The 17594-nt window shown below is 37.1% G+C and overlaps 1 protein-coding gene and 1 long non-coding RNA gene across 2 annotated transcripts; both read left to right on the plus strand.

Annotated features, from left to right (window-relative positions):
• Positions 1 to 692: 692 nt before the first annotated feature.
• Positions 693 to 1831, plus strand: LOC139197577 (uncharacterized). Its single transcript, XR_011583062.1, has 4 exons — positions 693 to 930; positions 1112 to 1201; positions 1475 to 1543; positions 1630 to 1831. It is a non-coding gene; the product is annotated as an uncharacterized lncRNA (long non-coding RNA).
• Positions 1832 to 4818: 2987 nt separating this feature from the next.
• On the plus strand, positions 4819 to 9889 carry LOC103438799 (GDSL esterase/lipase At5g03610-like). Its single transcript, XM_070825277.1, has 5 exons — positions 4819 to 5840; positions 5956 to 6168; positions 6587 to 6870; positions 8787 to 9093; positions 9487 to 9889. The coding sequence occupies exons 1-5, from the start codon at positions 5687 to 5689 to the stop codon at positions 9708 to 9710; spliced, it is 1182 nt and encodes a 393-aa protein (XP_070681378.1). The 5' UTR covers positions 4819 to 5686; the 3' UTR covers positions 9711 to 9889.
• The last annotated feature ends 7705 nt before the right edge of the window (positions 9890 to 17594 follow it).

Here is a 17594-nt window from a genome sequence, read left to right on the forward strand (position 1 = left end):
TAGAACAGAGGGAGGTTACGGGAGAGAAGGGAGGTAGACAATGTAATTAATGAAAAATAAAAGGGGTATTGTTGTCCAAAAAAAAAAAAATTTGTGTCCCACGGGATGGAAAAACCTGTTCCAGGGGGGGGAGGGGGAACCAAAATTTGACCCTTTTTCGTTCCGTGGGACGCGCGTTCCACACAATTTTAAGGCACCAAACGTGGGACGGAACGGTTCCGTCCCACTCTGTTCCATCCCATCCCACGTACCAAACGCACCCCTAGTGAACAGATTTTCTAATCGATATACACCAATGCAAGGGTACATGTTCCGGTTACATTGAAAATTGTCAAATTGGATAAATGATCTATGTGATTATACGTTATTCGGAAGATAGCTATTGTGCTAAAAAAACTCAGAAAAATCACTTTTGGACTAAATTTGCTAACGGAGTACACCATTAGGGTTTAAATCCAAATTTTTTAGCACATAAGTTATTTTCTGAATATCTTATGATCACGTAGATTATTTATCCATCCGATTTGACCTTGAAAAAATCTTTTGCATAGTCCAATTTAAGGTCAACTCTGTTAATTTATCACTAAGTCATGGGACACTTGTCGACATGAGAATGCGGGGGCGGCTGAGCAGCCATGGAGTCCCTCTATTCCCCCTCAGCAGTTATCGTATCAACAAAATTGTCATTCAAACCTCCCAAAACCCAGCGTCAGGCCCCGACTCCCAACCTCCGGTTCCCCATCTCACCCACCCACTACAACCCTTTTAGTATCCCTTCATTTTCCTTCACTTCTACTTGTTGCACTTGTTTCTCCATTAAAGCATCATGTGCTGCTTCTCCTTTTGTTTCATGGTTTGATACGAAGTTAAAGATTCCTGAAGAAAATATGAAGTTGGTTATAAACAAACTGACAGTAATAGCATTATCAGGTGCACATCTACAGACCGTCATCACTATTTATTTTTCTTTTCTTTTCAAGAATCCAGTTTCGGATAGCTTTATTTCAACATTTGTTAGGTCATTTTCTGTTTAATGGCATCAATGCTAACACAACATTTCACAGTATTTTCCCCTGTAAACATGTATATGTGTTAGCCATGTGTTTCTCAGGTAACAATTTACAGAATTCTACGGATCTGTCAACATCTGGAGAGGCAAGTGAAACGACCTCATAAAAACAAAGAAACTTTTTTGTGACTGGTATGTTGCAGATTCAGTTCTGATCTTAAACATTCATTTATTTGAATAGGGTTCCTGGCTTGTTGATATTTTCGAGTAAACTATGAAATGGTACTCGTCCTTGTAATCCCTGGCTAAGTTTTAACTCTTATTCTGGCATTATTATTCGCTAAACTTTGCACTAATCCATTGTAATTTGTAATTATTCATAAGATCTCGATATTCCTAACTTTTTGCAGCTCCCTTTTCCCTCTCATTACATATTCCCTTAAAAATAACTTCCTTTCTGAACAGGCCTATCGTTTTATGCATTCGAGAAAACCCTACGTGCTGCATTTGAAGGCTATGGAGAGCTTGTTGAAGGTACTACCTTTTTCTATTACTTAAAATGGTGTTTCTGGTTTCCTGCCGTTGGTATGCTCATGCTGATCAGCTGCTTGTCTCAACAGTTAAAATAATAATGGACAAAATTTCTAAAAGGTCAAAAGGTTATGCATTCATAGAATACACTACGGAGGATGTTGTGCGGAAGCGTCAAATATGAAACCAATAAGCTACAACGGCAAAATATGATAAGACAAATCATCCAAATGACACAAAGATTTATACTGGTTCGGCATAAGCCTACGTCCAGTTCCGAGACGGTGAGGAAATTCCACTAATATCAAAAAGAGATTACAAATAGAGTTTTAACTCTTAAACCCAAATCCCACATACACCCAATAGCTCTCACTCTCACAAAGAACAATTGGAGAAGATGGACACACATCAAATACCATCTCTCCTAAAAGCTACACAACATGTAGCAGCAACATCTTTGATTGAGGGATTACTAACAAAAGGGGATTACAAACAAATGCGAAGGAGCATCACTGTTTCAAATGGGAGAGCCGAACGCTCTCCCTGGTATGGCTCTCATCTGATGCCGCTCCCCCCACCTAACCAAAGGCATAATCAAATGCCTTAATATAAACAAAAGGAACAAACATCATAATTGCCACTCATGTGGCCACATCATAAAGGAAACCCTCCTAATGATGTTCCCACATCATTATGTCCTTCATTCTTTTAGTTTGTTTAATAGCCGAAAGGTGATTTAGCTTGTTGTCCACTTGGCCACTAATTTAGCCATTATCCAACAGAGGAAGCTGCTAGTGCAGCTCTCAGAGAGATGAATGGCAAGGCAAGTTTCAACATGCTTTTCGTTTTGTATAAAATATGATCTCAATAATTGTGGATACACTCACAAGATTAAGCAAAATGCTTGATTTTAAGAGGAGAAATCACTCTCTTCAAATGCACAAGGAAAATAAACTATTTTTCATTAATCATCCCCAAATGATTGTATTACATCATAATTTAAAGAAAGATAAAAGAATCATAAATTAATTACAACTTCCTAAAAGACTCTCACCATATTCTAAATGGACCTAACAAATTTTCTAAGTAATTAAAAGTGCACTGCCATTATTATTCCAATTCCAATGCATGTGACCAATTTCCAAGTTGTATGTTTGTTCCCGCATCATTCTCATCTTCTCGAAAAAAAACTCATCATTGAGGTTCACTTGACTTCTTTTTTCCTCCATCTTTTGGATGTCCAATCAAGATGTTCCACAATACCCAATTTGGCACCAAAATTTTCCAAGTTCTTATAGACCATGCACACATTAATCTTTTCTTCTTGAAAATAATCACCTTGGGATAATGCTTCCAAATCACTTCTTCAAATGAGCTGAGATAATTCAAATTATGTTGAAAAGTTCTTCTATCAAAGAGCTCTCCTCTCATATCTTGAGCAACGAAACTGTCCCAAAAATGATCATGAATGCTACGGATAATAAGAGCTTGTACTCCATTATATAGTTGTCCATGGAACTCTTCAATTACATCTTCATCGCCTTCGTAATGATCATAAACCAGGGCAGAATCCCATTCGGCAAAGTTCTCAACTACATCATTGTTTTCTATATGTTCCCCCTTCAAGCCAAACTCCATGTTGGAACGTTTTTCAACCTCAATACATGTAAAACAAATCTCACATGAACTATCTGGATAACGATCAAAATTTGGAGGAAGATTGAGATTTAGAATATCGTCACCTAAAAAAACAAAGATAGCCGTTCCCAGAACCCATCCAACCTCATTTACTAGCAGCAGCAACATGCTTTAGTAAATTGAGGATATTGTTTTGTAGAAATAACGGATTGAGGAACTGCTTGAAAATTTAGAAACTAGACTGGAAGGGATTTCAAATGATATATGGCATGAAGGTCGAGAAATACTTAACCAAATTGAAAACTAACTCGCAAGAGAATTGATTTTGTTTTCGCGACAACACTGATGCTTTGTGGTGTTTTGTCGATATCTGCACACACAAAATTTGGTTTGATGCACGGTTTGTTGCATTGAAAACTAGACTCCCAAAGCTTTCTGATGATATGTAACTCTTCAAATGAAAGTCAGGGGAATTAAGTCAGTTTTGACGACGAACATAAATGATGTGGGCAACACTACCACCAGGATTTCGGATAAAATCCAAAAACCCGTTTTGGTGCTACTTGATGCAGGAATAACCAATGGTAAATGGAAAGAACAGGGGATAGATGACCTGGGAATCACTCAACCAGGGGCAACAGAGCTCGCTCACGTTGCTAATCGTGGATTCGCTCATACGACCAAGCCAAATGCTTGATTTAAGGAAGGAGAAAACTCACTCTCCTTCCTTCAATCAAGTGTTAGGCTTGGTTGTGTTGAGTGAATCCACGGTTAGCAACGTGAGTAATTCTGTTGCCCCTGGTTGAGTGATTCTCAGATTTTATCCTCATAGCAACATCGAGTGAGTTCTGTTGCCCTGGTTAAGTGATTCCCAAGTTTGTGCTTCTCTAATGAATGATGTCGTTGCTTTCAAAAAAAAAAAAGTGATTCCCAGGTTATCTCCCTCAGTCATTTGGTTCTTCCTGCATCAGTTGAAGAGTGATTCCCAGATTATCTCCCTCTGTCATTTTGTTCTTCCTGCATCAGTTGATGTTGCCAAGACTAGCCCTCCAAGATACAGCGGCGGGGGCCAGACCAAGCCAGCAACCAGATGAAAGAGAGAGAAGAGAGATTTTCCACCAAGAAGTGAATTGTTATGTACCACATTGAATTCCTCTAACCTTTGATAGTACCATAATTTTACTTTTCAAAAGAAATAGATTTGAGTTATTACTGTCACTTAGGTACCGTTTGGTACGCAGGCGGGACGGGACGGAACGGAGGTTCCGTGTATGTTTGGTACGTGCAGGACGAAACAGATAAGAAATCTTTCAGACCGATTTCGAACAAATCGTTGTAAAAAACCAAGTGGGTACCTCTCGAATCGACGAGTGATAGTAATTTGACAAGATAGGTTCATCATCAATATCCGGGCGAGCTTCATCCTGCATTCTGAGCCATAGATCTTCATATGGGTCGAGATCCTCCACGATTGTGCACGTTTGAGTGGTTTTCGTGCGGTTATGGCAAATGGGTGCGCAAGAAACTTGATTGGAAAAGCTGCAGTGGCAGAAGTTCATGAATTGGTAACGGTCTTCATCGGAACTGGACCTGTTGGGATCCCGAGAAAGTTGGTCTGAGTATCAATGCAGGCAGCCATGGGAGAGGAGGGGTTTTGAAGATTTGAGTGGATATAGAATCGGTGATATGTGTTCCACGGATGTGGAACGAGTTGTTCCAGGGGGGTGAGGCAGAACAAAAATTCACCCAAAACTCGTCCGGTGGAACGGCGCGTTCCACCGGTTTTAGGCTCACCAAACGGGGGACAGAATGTCTCATCTCACTCCATTTTGTCTCGTCCCACGTACCAAATGGTACCTTATGTTTAGGCATATTATCCATTTTAGTCTTTTGACGCGCAGAGAAGAGGCACGCAGGTTCGTCTTTCTTGTCTAATTATCTTCCTCATCGCATTTCTTTAGCTCTCCATATTTGAATTGGGAGAGTCAGATGAGGAAAAGGGGTTGAGGGAGAGAGATGTCAGGATCAGGAAAAGATGAAGCTGCTTACGTCTTTCTCTGCGGGTCAAAAAACTGAAACGGATTGTTGGGCAAAAGTGGTTCACAACAGGATACCAAATATATCGAACTTGCATTTCACAAAAATTGAATCCAAGACCATAATGTGAGGTAGCTTTATAAACTTTGATATGAAAAGGGTTAGGATTATAAAAGAAGCACGTACTTATTCCGGAAAGCACTTCACCGCTTGCAATGATCATAAAGTCCAAAATGTTATTTAGTTATGGTTTGATTGACAGTGATTACATACAAATCCAAAATATTATGTCATAAATGTTTGCCATCTTTACAGAAGGGAAAATTTCTTAAATGGAAATTGTACCAATAAAGTTAATTAGGTTATAAATTAAATATAAATGAAGCATTTGGACTGTATTATATGAATTCTCAATTCCTTTTTTCCGTTTTCCAAGCTGTAAAACCTAATGCTCTCGAGTAAGTTACATGTATGTATGTATGTATATATATGTATATATCGTCCTCATCCCAGCATCTTTCCCCAAGAACATTACTCCTAATTAATATTCTGGTTTCAATGGAGAAGAAACCCACCGTCGCCTCTTCATTTTGTCTCCTTCTTTTATGTGTCGCCACTTCAACTGGTTAGTCAAATAACTTAATTATTATTTATTTTAGAATTACATAAAACAAATTGTATTCATTTATTAATTCGGATATTTAATTACTACGTTTTTTTTAATTTCTTTTTACATGCAGTAGCAGAAGTTCTTGAGGCACACCCCCACCTTCACCACCAACCTCACAAAAATGATGGTTCCATCAAACTTTTCGTATTCGGGGACTCGTATGCTGATACCGGGAATGTCAGAAAATCTGTATCTCCTTCGTGGAAGGAACCTTATGGGATCACATTTCCTGGAAAGCCTGCCGGCCGCTTTTCCGATGGTCGTGTGCTCACTGATTATTTGGGTACGTTTTCCTACCCTCTCTCAACTCAAGAGTATTTTTATTTAGATTTTAAACGGTCTAATAATATTTCTTTTTAACTTGTAAGTGATAAACGTTCAATATCAATTTTTCCTTAACATTGATATATCCTTGTGAGATGTCGCATTTGGTGCGATGGCAAGTGCCTTCGCCCATGAGCGGTAGGTCTCGGGTTCGAGACTTGGGAGCAGCCTCTCCATAAATGGGAGTAAGGTTAGCCGACATTCACCTCTCCCAGACCCTGCGTAAAGCGGGAGCCTTGTGCACTGGGTACGACTTTTTTTTATTGATATATCCTTGTGCATATCAGAAATGGAATAATGTATAAATGAATTAATTATTATAGCATATATGGTATTGTAAATTTAAATTAATTATATGTTGTAATATATTTATGCAGCTCAATTTTTGGGTATAAGATCTCCATTACCTTACGCATTGAGAAAATATGCGAAGAAATCGAAACTGGAGAACGGGATGAACTTTGCATATGGAGGGACAGGAGTTTTCGATACGTTGGTGAGTGGACCAAACTTGACCACCCAAATCGGCTTTTTCCAACAGCTGCTTGAACAAGAAAAAGTGTATGACAAACGCGACCTAATTAAATCCTCCGTAGCTCTAGTGTCAGTTGCGGGGAACGACTACACAACTCATTTCGTTAAACCAGGCAATGGCAGTAAGGTAAGTGGTGGTTCAGCTAGCTTTATATATATTGTTTCAAAAGTCTTCGTGAGTTTTGGACCTTTGGTTATACAATTATAGTGTTTGAAAGTGCTTTTGAAATGCCTGAAAGTACTTTTAATGAAAGTGTTTTTAAAACCAATCTTTAGTATATATTCAAGTAAACTTTGGATAAAAAACGGTTGAAGTACTGTTTTTTAAAAGCATACAATTGGTGTTTCTTCCAAAATGCACATAAAATGCTTTTTGAGTTCTAATAACACTTGAACCAAAGACGCTTTCGGATATTTTAAAAGCACTTACAAACACATATATGGAGTTAGTTTTAACATTATAATTAAGGTTCTTGCAGTTTGGCCTTTTTGTCCCCTTTTGTGAAAACCAATATAGAGTTTATTGTTTTTGGATAAGATTATATTTTGGAGTTTATTGGTGTATCTTTACTCCTTCGTATTAATTATTTCTTGCATTTGAATATTAATACTCTACACGTAACGTGTGATAAATTGTTGTCAAAGGACGGTTTATTGCAGCATAATTTTCGTACGTCAGATACCAGCAATAGCAAACAAAGTAATGATAGATAAATCAAAGTTTCAGATCAAATTTGTAAATTAGATGTGTCATCAATAAAAAATAAACACGTTAATTAATCAACATTTAAGCAATAATTCAATCATCAACAACCACGTTACATAATTTATGAAATTTGATCTAAATTGTTGGTCTCCCTAGCATTATTCAACATTTAAGGATAGGTGTAGACACTGAAATGAATAATGTTAGAGAGATTAAAATTTCAAATTAAATTTTGTAACCATATCATGGGCAGAGCCACTAGAGGACCAAAGCGGTTCCGAGCCCATCTTGATCACTATGTAAGAAATTTCTGCCAACCTTAAGCCTATGTTGTAGAACCGTTAGACAAGGGGAAGAAGATGAATTGTCCTTATGAAAAAGTTGAATTGACTACATCTTATATTTTTCTAATAGTTTTGTTTGCTTTGCCTTTCTAGTTTAGTAAAACTCAGGGATATGATCTTAAAATTGACTTTAATGTTACTTCTAAAGCAACCTAATCCACTATTATTTGTAACCCTCCTCTTTGCCTTCCTTTTTCTGTCAAACGATTCAAACCAAATTTCTTTGAATTTTCTTCCTATATTTCCAATTTTTACTGGTTACGCTGCTTACAACCTCCCACTTAATTGTATTATACACTTCTTTGATTATCTCTATTAAATTTAGTGAGTCTTTCAATTTTGTGAAGATTACATCAATTGTTCATGTTTTGATTCAAATTTCTTTTCTCAATACATATATGAAAAACCTCTCTCACAAAGAATTTAGGCTCTGCCACTAAACCACATGACGTGATTGTTAATGATTGAATTATTATCTAATGGTTGATTAACAAGCTTATTTTCTACTGGTGACACATCATATAGTTTGCAAATTTAGTCTACCTAGTGTTGGAGTATATAGGATATGGAAAGTGTGGATCATGACACATGTCATTAGCCAAACAGATAAGTAGTTAGGATTGTTGCTAGTGTAAGATTCGGATAAAGTAGTTAGGTGAATATCCATCTATATAGCAACTGTATCTCTGCATCTCTGCAACTAGTGAATCAATCAAGAAAATACAAGTGAAAAATCATTTTCTTTCTCTCTCTAAGTTTTCTCTATTTCCTTCTTCTTCTTCTACAATCTATCTGTTCTCTTTTCTACGTAATGCTTAACACCTAGCATTACACACTCTAATTAGATACAAAGATTACCATGGCTTTTCAAAAAAATTGAACTTTTTGGAATCAAGTAATAACTATTTTTGGGGTTCTTGGCATCATATCAAATATATATTGAGTTGTGAGACTTGCTACTAACTTCAGCACTGATATTCCTCCAAATGACAGGATTTGGCAGAGTTCACCAAATCGATTGTTAAGCAGATTGCTGTGGATTTGATGCGTATACGTGATTTGGGAGTGCGAAAAATAGCATTGACAGCACTAGAGCCCATGGGATGTCTGCCGCTCTTAACTTCCTTCCTTTCCTATCAGAACTGCAGCGAAACGCTCAACTTGGCGTCGATGTTCCACAACCAAGTTTTGCGCCAAAACGTGGAACAGTTGAATAAGGAGTCGAAGAAATCTGCATTTATAATCCTGGATCTCTATGGCGCATTTTTGTCTGCAATTAAGCCCCAGAAAGACCATCAAGGTACGTAATTGCGTTGAATGGTTGCTGTTGTTGACACTCAATCCACTCCATAAAAGTCATCATGCGAAAAAACACAACGAAAAATTGTACCGAAAGGAATGCATGCAGGATGACATTTTTAACAATGCATGATATACGAACCACCAACTAGCTGACCGTCTCTTTAGTTCCTCTATTTAAGATCAAGTAACTGTTAATTGTCTGGTACTGGAATGCGCGCACTCGGCAACGTATCATCTACATGTATAGTACGATTATATATTTTTTGATATCTTGTAACTGAAATAAATATTAGTTAATATCTCAGTTGCTGCATAATCTATGCATTCTATGATATGCTTGTTTATGAGAATTCAAGCAGTTGATCGAGCTCATGCTTTCTTGGTATAGCAGGGAAAATGATGGTCCAGATTGATGATCCACTGAAACCGTGCTGTGTCGGGGTGGGCAGCGAATACTCATGTGGGAGTGTGGACGAGAGTACCGGAGCAAAGAAGTACGGCATATGCAGTAATCCTGAGAGGTCCTTCTTTTGGGACACGGTGCACCTCTCTCAGAATGGTTGGAATGATGTTTATTCCTCTTTGAAATCTTCTCTTCATCAATTGTATTCGTGATTTGTTCATGCCTAAGTACGTAGTTGTCAACTTTGTTTGGCCCTACTGGCTTTGGATTGCATGGAAATTGCCCAATATTTTCTTGGGATTGCATGAGGCTAGCTAAGGCCCTAATAAACAAATAAAACTATGTAGCTAAGGCCCTAATAAACAAATAAAACTATGTACTGGGATGAAAATTTCGTAGAGTTGTTTACATGTTAAGGATATGAACGGAATTGATCTCAATAAAACCTCAATCAGAGCTAGGGCTGTAAATCGGCTCAAAAAAGTTTGACCTCACATCAGGTTCAGCTTGTCAGAATGCAGAAGAATTCTTGTTCATCAAGAGAGAGAGAGAGAGAGAGAGAGAGAGAGAGAGAGAGAGAGAGAGAGAGAGAGAGAGAGAGAGAGAGAGAGAAGAATTATGTTTTCTATATATTGAAAGGGAAACTAATGAAAAGGACTTGAAAACTTGAAAACTTTGAGTTTTAACGATAAGGAAAAATAAAGGGTAAAGTGAATAGTACCATGATTGACTTTTTAGTGTAAAAATGTGTTTTTTCGTTAAAGTGAACAGTACCGAGAGCTTTTGGTTAAAGTTACCTATATTGAATGAATCAGTGAATTACAATAGCTGCACATATATATAGACAAGGTTTTCTTAGTCATTAAGTAAGCTAACTACCAATAGCAAACTTAACCACTTAGCAACCTAATCTACGTACACTTGTCAACATTTGAATCATCTAATACATCTTTACATCCCCCCGCAATCTCATGCTTGGATGAACCAAGCATTAGTTAGAACAATGACACTGAAACAAAGGTGCAGCAAGGCCCTTGGTGAGAATATCTGCAAATTGTTCTCTGAGGACACATGACAAACATTCAAATCTCCTTGAATTACCCTTTCTCTGACAAAATGGTAATCTATTTCAATGTGTTTCACCCGAGAATGAAAAACTGGATTAGAAGATAAAGTTATTGCTGAAATATTGTCACAGTAAATCACTGGTGTAGTGAACACAGAAACATGAAGATCACATAATAATTGCCTAATCCAGGCCAATTCTGCAGCTACAATAGCTAATGCTCTATATTCTGCCTCAGTCGAAGATCTTGACATTGTGTGTTGCTTCTTGGAAGCCCAAGATATTGGACTAGAACCAAAATATACAATATGACCAGAAGTTAATCTTCGATCATTAGGATCATATGCCCAATCTGCATCACTGTATGCTTGCAGATGTGGTTTTCCAGGTTTGAAGTTTAGACCATAGTCTATTGTTCCACTAAGGTATCTAAGAATCCTTTTAACTGCAACAACATGAGAATTCATGGGATTATGCATAAATTGGCAACATTGATTTACTGAAAAGGCTATGTCTGGCCTTGTAAAAGTCACATACTGCAATGCACCAACAATGCTCCTATATTGCTTTGGATTGTGATATGGAGTGCCATCATCTTTGAGAAGTCTGTGATATGGCAAACAAGGGGTAGGACAAGGCTTTGAATATTGCAAGTCAACTTTGTTTAACAAATCCTTGATGTATTTGGATTAAGAGACAAACAATCCACCATACCAATAAGTAATCTGCAACCCCAGAAAGTAATTCAACTGCTCCAAATCCTTCATTTCAAACTCTTTGGTTAATTCCACTATACATCATCAATCATTTGAGAGGAACTACCTGTAAGAATAACATCATCCACATAGAGTAACAACACAGCTGTACCAGTAGCATTATGTTTAACAAATAATGATGGATATGCAAAAGAGGACTTAAAACCTAAACGGGGCAAATAGCTTGTAAATTTCTCATCCCAAGTTCTGGGAGCTTGGTTCAACCCATATAATGACTTATTTAGCTTGCACACATACTGAGAATGATGAATTGCACTCTGAAATCCTAGAGGTTGGGTCATATACACTTCTTCATTTAACTCACCATGCAGAAATGCATTCTTGACATCTAATTGTCTCAAAGACCAATTGAATTGTGTTGCCAAAGCCAGAATCAACCTCCCAGTGATGGGTTTAACTACAGGACTGAAAGTCTCACTATAATCAATACCCTCTTCTTGACTATATCCTTTTGCAACCAATATGGCTTTGTGTCTAGCTATAGATCCATTATAATTTGTTTTAATCCTATATACCCACTTACAGCCAACCAAATTCTTTCCAAAGGGTAAAGGAACTAAACTCCAAGTTTTCTGAGCATGAAAGCATCTATCTATCTTGCATTGCCACTCAAGAAATTTACTAGCAGATTTGTAAGAAGTAGGTTCAATTGCATTTGCAGATGATTGAACAGTTGCTGTGAATACTTTCTTTTCAGAGATTCTACTTTTGGACCTAGTTTGCATGGGAAGAAAACTAACTGAGGGAATAGGAAGGACGACAAATAGATTTTCTAGTTGAAAATCTGGATCAACAGGGATTTGAGACTGTGTAGAACCTTGAGATGCTGGCTTATAAGATTGAATATGGTTAGAGGAATCTAAAGACTCTGAGGCGCTAGAGGGAATGTTATGCAATAACTCTGCAGCTCTAGTGGTTATGGAATTCGAAGACTCTGAGGCTATAGGAGATAAAGCAAGTGAATGAGATGGTTAAGGAGAAGTGACTGTGTTTTGTGAAGTGACTAATGGTGGTAATGACTGTGGTATATTGACAGACACATGTGGCTGAGATGCAATGTGATGAGATGTAATGGATGAGTGCTGAGAATTTGAAAATGGAAAATCAAATTCATCAAATAACACATGTATGGAAACCATGATTTTACCAGTGTGTGGATTAAGACACAAATAGCCTTTGTATTGGCCTACATATAGTATAAACACACATTGAGTTGTTTTAGGTTGCAACTTAGTGATATTATAGGGTTTTAGAAGAGGATAACATGCACAACCAAAGATTTTAAGATGAGATATCTGAGGAGGATGACCAAACAGACATTTATATGGTGAAAACATGTGCAAGGTTTGACTGGGCATTTGATTAATAAGGTATGTAGACGCAGCACATGCATGAAACCAATACTTAAAGGACATGGAAGCATTTTGTAAAAGTGTGATAACAGTTACTAAAATGCGTTTATGCTTTCTTTTTGCAAGCCCATTTTGCTCAAGGGTATAAGGGCATGATTTTTTATGAACTATACCCTTGTCAAGCAAGAATTGTTTGAACTGATGACTGGAGTATTCATCTCTTCCATCACTTTGAAAGACTTTGATATGTGCAGAAAATTGAGTATTCAAAAACTGATAAAAATGAATAAAGATATTGAACACTTCACTTTTATTTATCAATGAAAAGATCCAGGTAAACCTGGTACATTCATCCACAAATGTAACATAATATTTGTAACCTTCAACTGAAACAGTAGATGAAGGCCCCTAAACATCACTATGTATCACCTCCAAGGGTTTTACAATTTTATTTGCAGAAAAAACAAAAGGAAGTTTTGTAAATTTGCCCACTGAACATGATTTCAAACTAAAGACACATGAGAAACATACATAGGTATATTGGATTGTTTTAACATTGCAGATGTCACAATGTTGGAAGGATGTCCTAGCCTGTGGTGCCACAAAGTTATTTTGACTTGTCCAAGAAAACATGATTGTGTTGAAATGAATGCAGATGGTTGTTGTGTTTGATTGATGAGATGTTGTGGAATGTATAAGGGAATGAGATATAAGCCAGCTCTACCCAGTCCCTGGAGAAGGATTCTCCCTGTGACCTTGTCCTAGATCCGTAAGAGAACTCATCACATATAAATCTGCAATTGTTATCCTTACAAAGTCTATGAATGAATAATAAATGTTGAGATATATGAGGAACATGCATAATTTTCTTCAATTCAAATGCATATTTAGCGGTCCTTAATGTACTGGAGCCAATATAAAAGATGTGCAAACTTGAACCACTGGCTATGGTTACTATATATGTGCCAGAGAATGGAGTTGTAAGATTAAGGTTTGCCAAATCAGAAGTCATGTAAGATGTTGCTTCTGTATCAGCCACCCAAAACTGGTCCTGAGGTGTAAATGGTTGAAAAGTTGTATGCATAGCAGATAGATTGGGAGAGGGAACCCTTCCTTGGTATGAGAAATCAGTTCTATGATACCATTGCAAGGCAGTGTGTCTAAATTTCCAACAAATATGACACTGTGGCTTGGAGGATAGAGTAGAGGATGATGAATGTCTCTGGAAGCAGTCAACAACAATGTGTCCTCGTTTGTTGCAAATTTGACAAGTTGGAATATCATAACCATGATCAGGACATGTAGAAACATAAGGTTTTCCTAGACCAAGAATTCCTGCACTGGAATTTGAGAAACCATAATTGATTCTGTTATTGGAATTATAGTTGTTTCTGCCTCTTCCTATACCTCTGTAATTAGAACTGTATACTCCATTATGATTAGAAGAACCACCATTGTAAGTACGAGTGTTGGTTGATCCATTAGGAGTATAATTATGTGATTGAGATTGAGTAGACCTTTCTCCAAGCATCAGAGCCTTTCCTTTGTATTTCCTCTCATTTGCCATCATGGCAGACACAAAGGTTTCACTCACATAATTATTTTTAACAGTAGACCTTTCTCCAAGCATCAGAGCCTTTCCTTTGTATTTCCTCTCATTTGCCATCATGGCAGACACAAAGGTTTCACTCACATAATTATTTTTAACAACAGCTTCTTCAGCTAATATTTGGGACCTAAAATCCTTTAGTGAAATGACATTGTCTCTCCCCCTTATAACTGTTCGAAAGGTATTATACTCAACATGCAAGCCTTTAAGTGCCAAAATTACAATGTCATCATCTTCAAAGATCACTCCTGCATTAGAGAGATGATCATGTACATCTTTGATCCTTTGAAGATATTGAGAGACTGAATCATAGCCTTTCTTTATATTCTGCAACTCAGTTTTCAGTTGAAGAATACTGGCTTTCGTAACTGTGGAGACCTTTTCCTTCAAATTAGTCCACATATCATGAGAAGTAAGACAACCTATGATACAAGACATGGTTGTAGGAGATAGTGTAGCAATGATCAACTACATGAGAGCACAATCATGCATTTTCCAAATCTTAAATTCCTCAGTTTCAACACCTTCAACATCTGAATCATCTTTAAACCGAGTAGGACATGGATGAGTGCCAGCAACAAAGTCGAAGATACCATGACTTTCAAGAAGTAAACGAATTTGATAGTTCCATACAAGATAATTTGTATCATCAAGCTTCATAGTAACAGAATTAGAGACATCGTAATGAGATTCGTGATCAGAGACTGTACAATCTATAATTGTGCAGCAATCACCATTCTTGCAAAGAGAATTAGGGTTTTAGATGGAGAATCGTGCAAAATTACAAAGAATTCAACTTGTAGACAGATTCGTGAGAGGTAAACTGATATCAATGCAACAGATCTTGTAAGAAGCAATTAATCGAACACTTGGTGAGCACAATCATGTATATACGTCTCAGAACAACGTCCCAGATACAAGAATGCACAGAGCTATGGAGAGAGAGAAAAGAGAGCAGAAAATCACACTAGAACATATTGATCAGGGATGCGAAAGCAAGAAGCAGCTCAGGATTGAGAGATCTCCATTACCGGGGAGGATACCGTGTCAGAATGCAGAAGAATTCTTGTTCATCATATGTGTTCTTGATAGAGAGAGAGATTCAAGAGAATAGCAATTTTAGAGAGAGAAATGAATTATGTTTTGTATATATTGAATGAATAAGTGAATTACAACAGCTGCACACATATATATAGACAAGGTTTTCTTAGTCACTAAGTAAGCTAATTACCAATAACAAACTTAACCACTTAGCAACATAATCTACGTACACTTGTCAACATCTTAAGCATCTAATACATCTTTACACAGCTTGATTAAGAAAGAAACAAAGCTTGAGCATTAGTGTGTTCGGCTCGCAAAGCTCATGAGCAGCTCAAAACAGTTCGAGTTTAGTATCAAAATCGAATTTTTCAAGCTCTCTCAAGCTCAATTCGCATAAGAACCGAGTAAAGCCTAGCTCGAGCTTAAAAAAAAAAAAATTAAACAAGCTAAACTTTGAGCGCAAATGGCTCGACTCATTCAACTGCCACTAATTAAGACTGCAAATAGGCAAGCATTTCTGTACGAATTGACATGATAATATGACATCATGTCATCATTTGAAATCTTCGTGCAGTAGAACAATAAGAATTTAAGGGGTTAAAAAAAGAATCCATCATGATTAAAATCTAGGGAACTTTAACGAAAAACACCCGGTACTGTTCATTTTAATGAAAAACCACATTTTTACACTAAAAAGTCAATCCTGCTACTATTCACTTTACCCTTTATTTTGTCCTTATCATTAAAACTCAAAGTTTTCAAGCCATTTTCATTAGTTTTCCTTAAAATCTATTTACAAAAGAATTTTCCTCCAATGTTTTTAAGTTTTGTAAATGTTGGGTTGAATCTTTTTCATTGGCGTGCAAACAATTAGATTGTGTTATGTAGAAATTCAAGTCAAATTCAATGCCGACATCCATAAAACTAGAAGATGGTGTCGTGCTTCTCAACTAGACTACAAGATTATTATTAAAAGACCTAAAATTTATGCTCTACCAGAGGGACAACAAAGTCATTGACAGTGTCAGAGAAGAGGCCTGGTGCCAACCGTGGGGAGGGAGGGGAAGGCTGCTGTAGGGTTTAGGGTTTAGGGTTAGGATCGGCTAGGCTACAAGAATATTGTTCAAAATGTCACAAATGTTGTTATATTCATTTGTTTTGTTCTTCCACCCCTTTTTCATTATTTCCAGAGAGTAGTATTGTTTCAATAGAGCACTATATATACAATCACTCCATATGCATATATATATATATATGTATATATATATATATATGTATGTATGTATGTATTGCTGCTCCATAGGCTGCTGTAGGTTTAGGGTTTAGGGTTAGGATCGGCTAGGCTACAAGAATATTGTTCAAAATGTCACAAATGTTGTTATATTCATTTGTTTTGTTCTTCCACCCCTTTTTCATTATTTCCAGAGAGTAGTATTGTTTCAATAGAGCACTATATATACAATCACTCCATATGCATATATATATATATATATATATATATATATATATATATATATATGTATGTATGTATGTATGTATGTATTGCTGCTCCATAGGCAACAACTTTTGCTTTGACAATAACATACGTACACTTGCTCCTTTTTATGTTAAACTACTTCAAACATAAAAAGTTGAGATTTCATCATAAAAATAATTAACAATATGAGGAGTAACTCAATTACTTATAAGCACATGCAAGGTCGCTACTTTCTCCGATGCAGGATTAATACTCTTAACACGCCCCTTTACGTGTGACAAATTGTCAAGTTTAGCACGTGGAAAGCACATATCTAAGTGATGTGGAGCACGTGTGACCTATGTGGGTTCCACACGTGGGACAACCTTCTCTGATTGGTTTTATGGTGGAACTTTAACATTCTCCATTATATCAGTGTTGTTGTCCCATGTGAGAAGCTCAAATGCCACATGTGCCCTACTTCACCCTGATTTGTGTTATACACGTGTTAGACTTAAAAATTCGCCATGGGCGTGTTAGGAGTACAGTCCCATATCGGAAAAATGAGAGACATTGCATGTGTTTATAAGTAATTGAGCTACTCTCCATATTACTAATTGGTTTAATGATGAAACCTCAACCTCTTCAAATACTTGGTCGTGCTTTATTGATAACTTGATCAACGAGCCACCACAGCATGACTTTGTTTGGGAAATTGAGCCTTGTTACTTGCCGATCCAAATCCAGGTAACTGCTGCTTCTCGCTGCGACCACCGTGCTCACTCTCTTCGTC

Source organism: Malus domestica, chromosome 07 (genome assembly GCF_042453785.1).
Source record: "Malus domestica chromosome 07, GDT2T_hap1".
In the NCBI taxonomy this organism is placed as follows: Eukaryota; Viridiplantae; Streptophyta; class Magnoliopsida; order Rosales; family Rosaceae; genus Malus; species Malus domestica.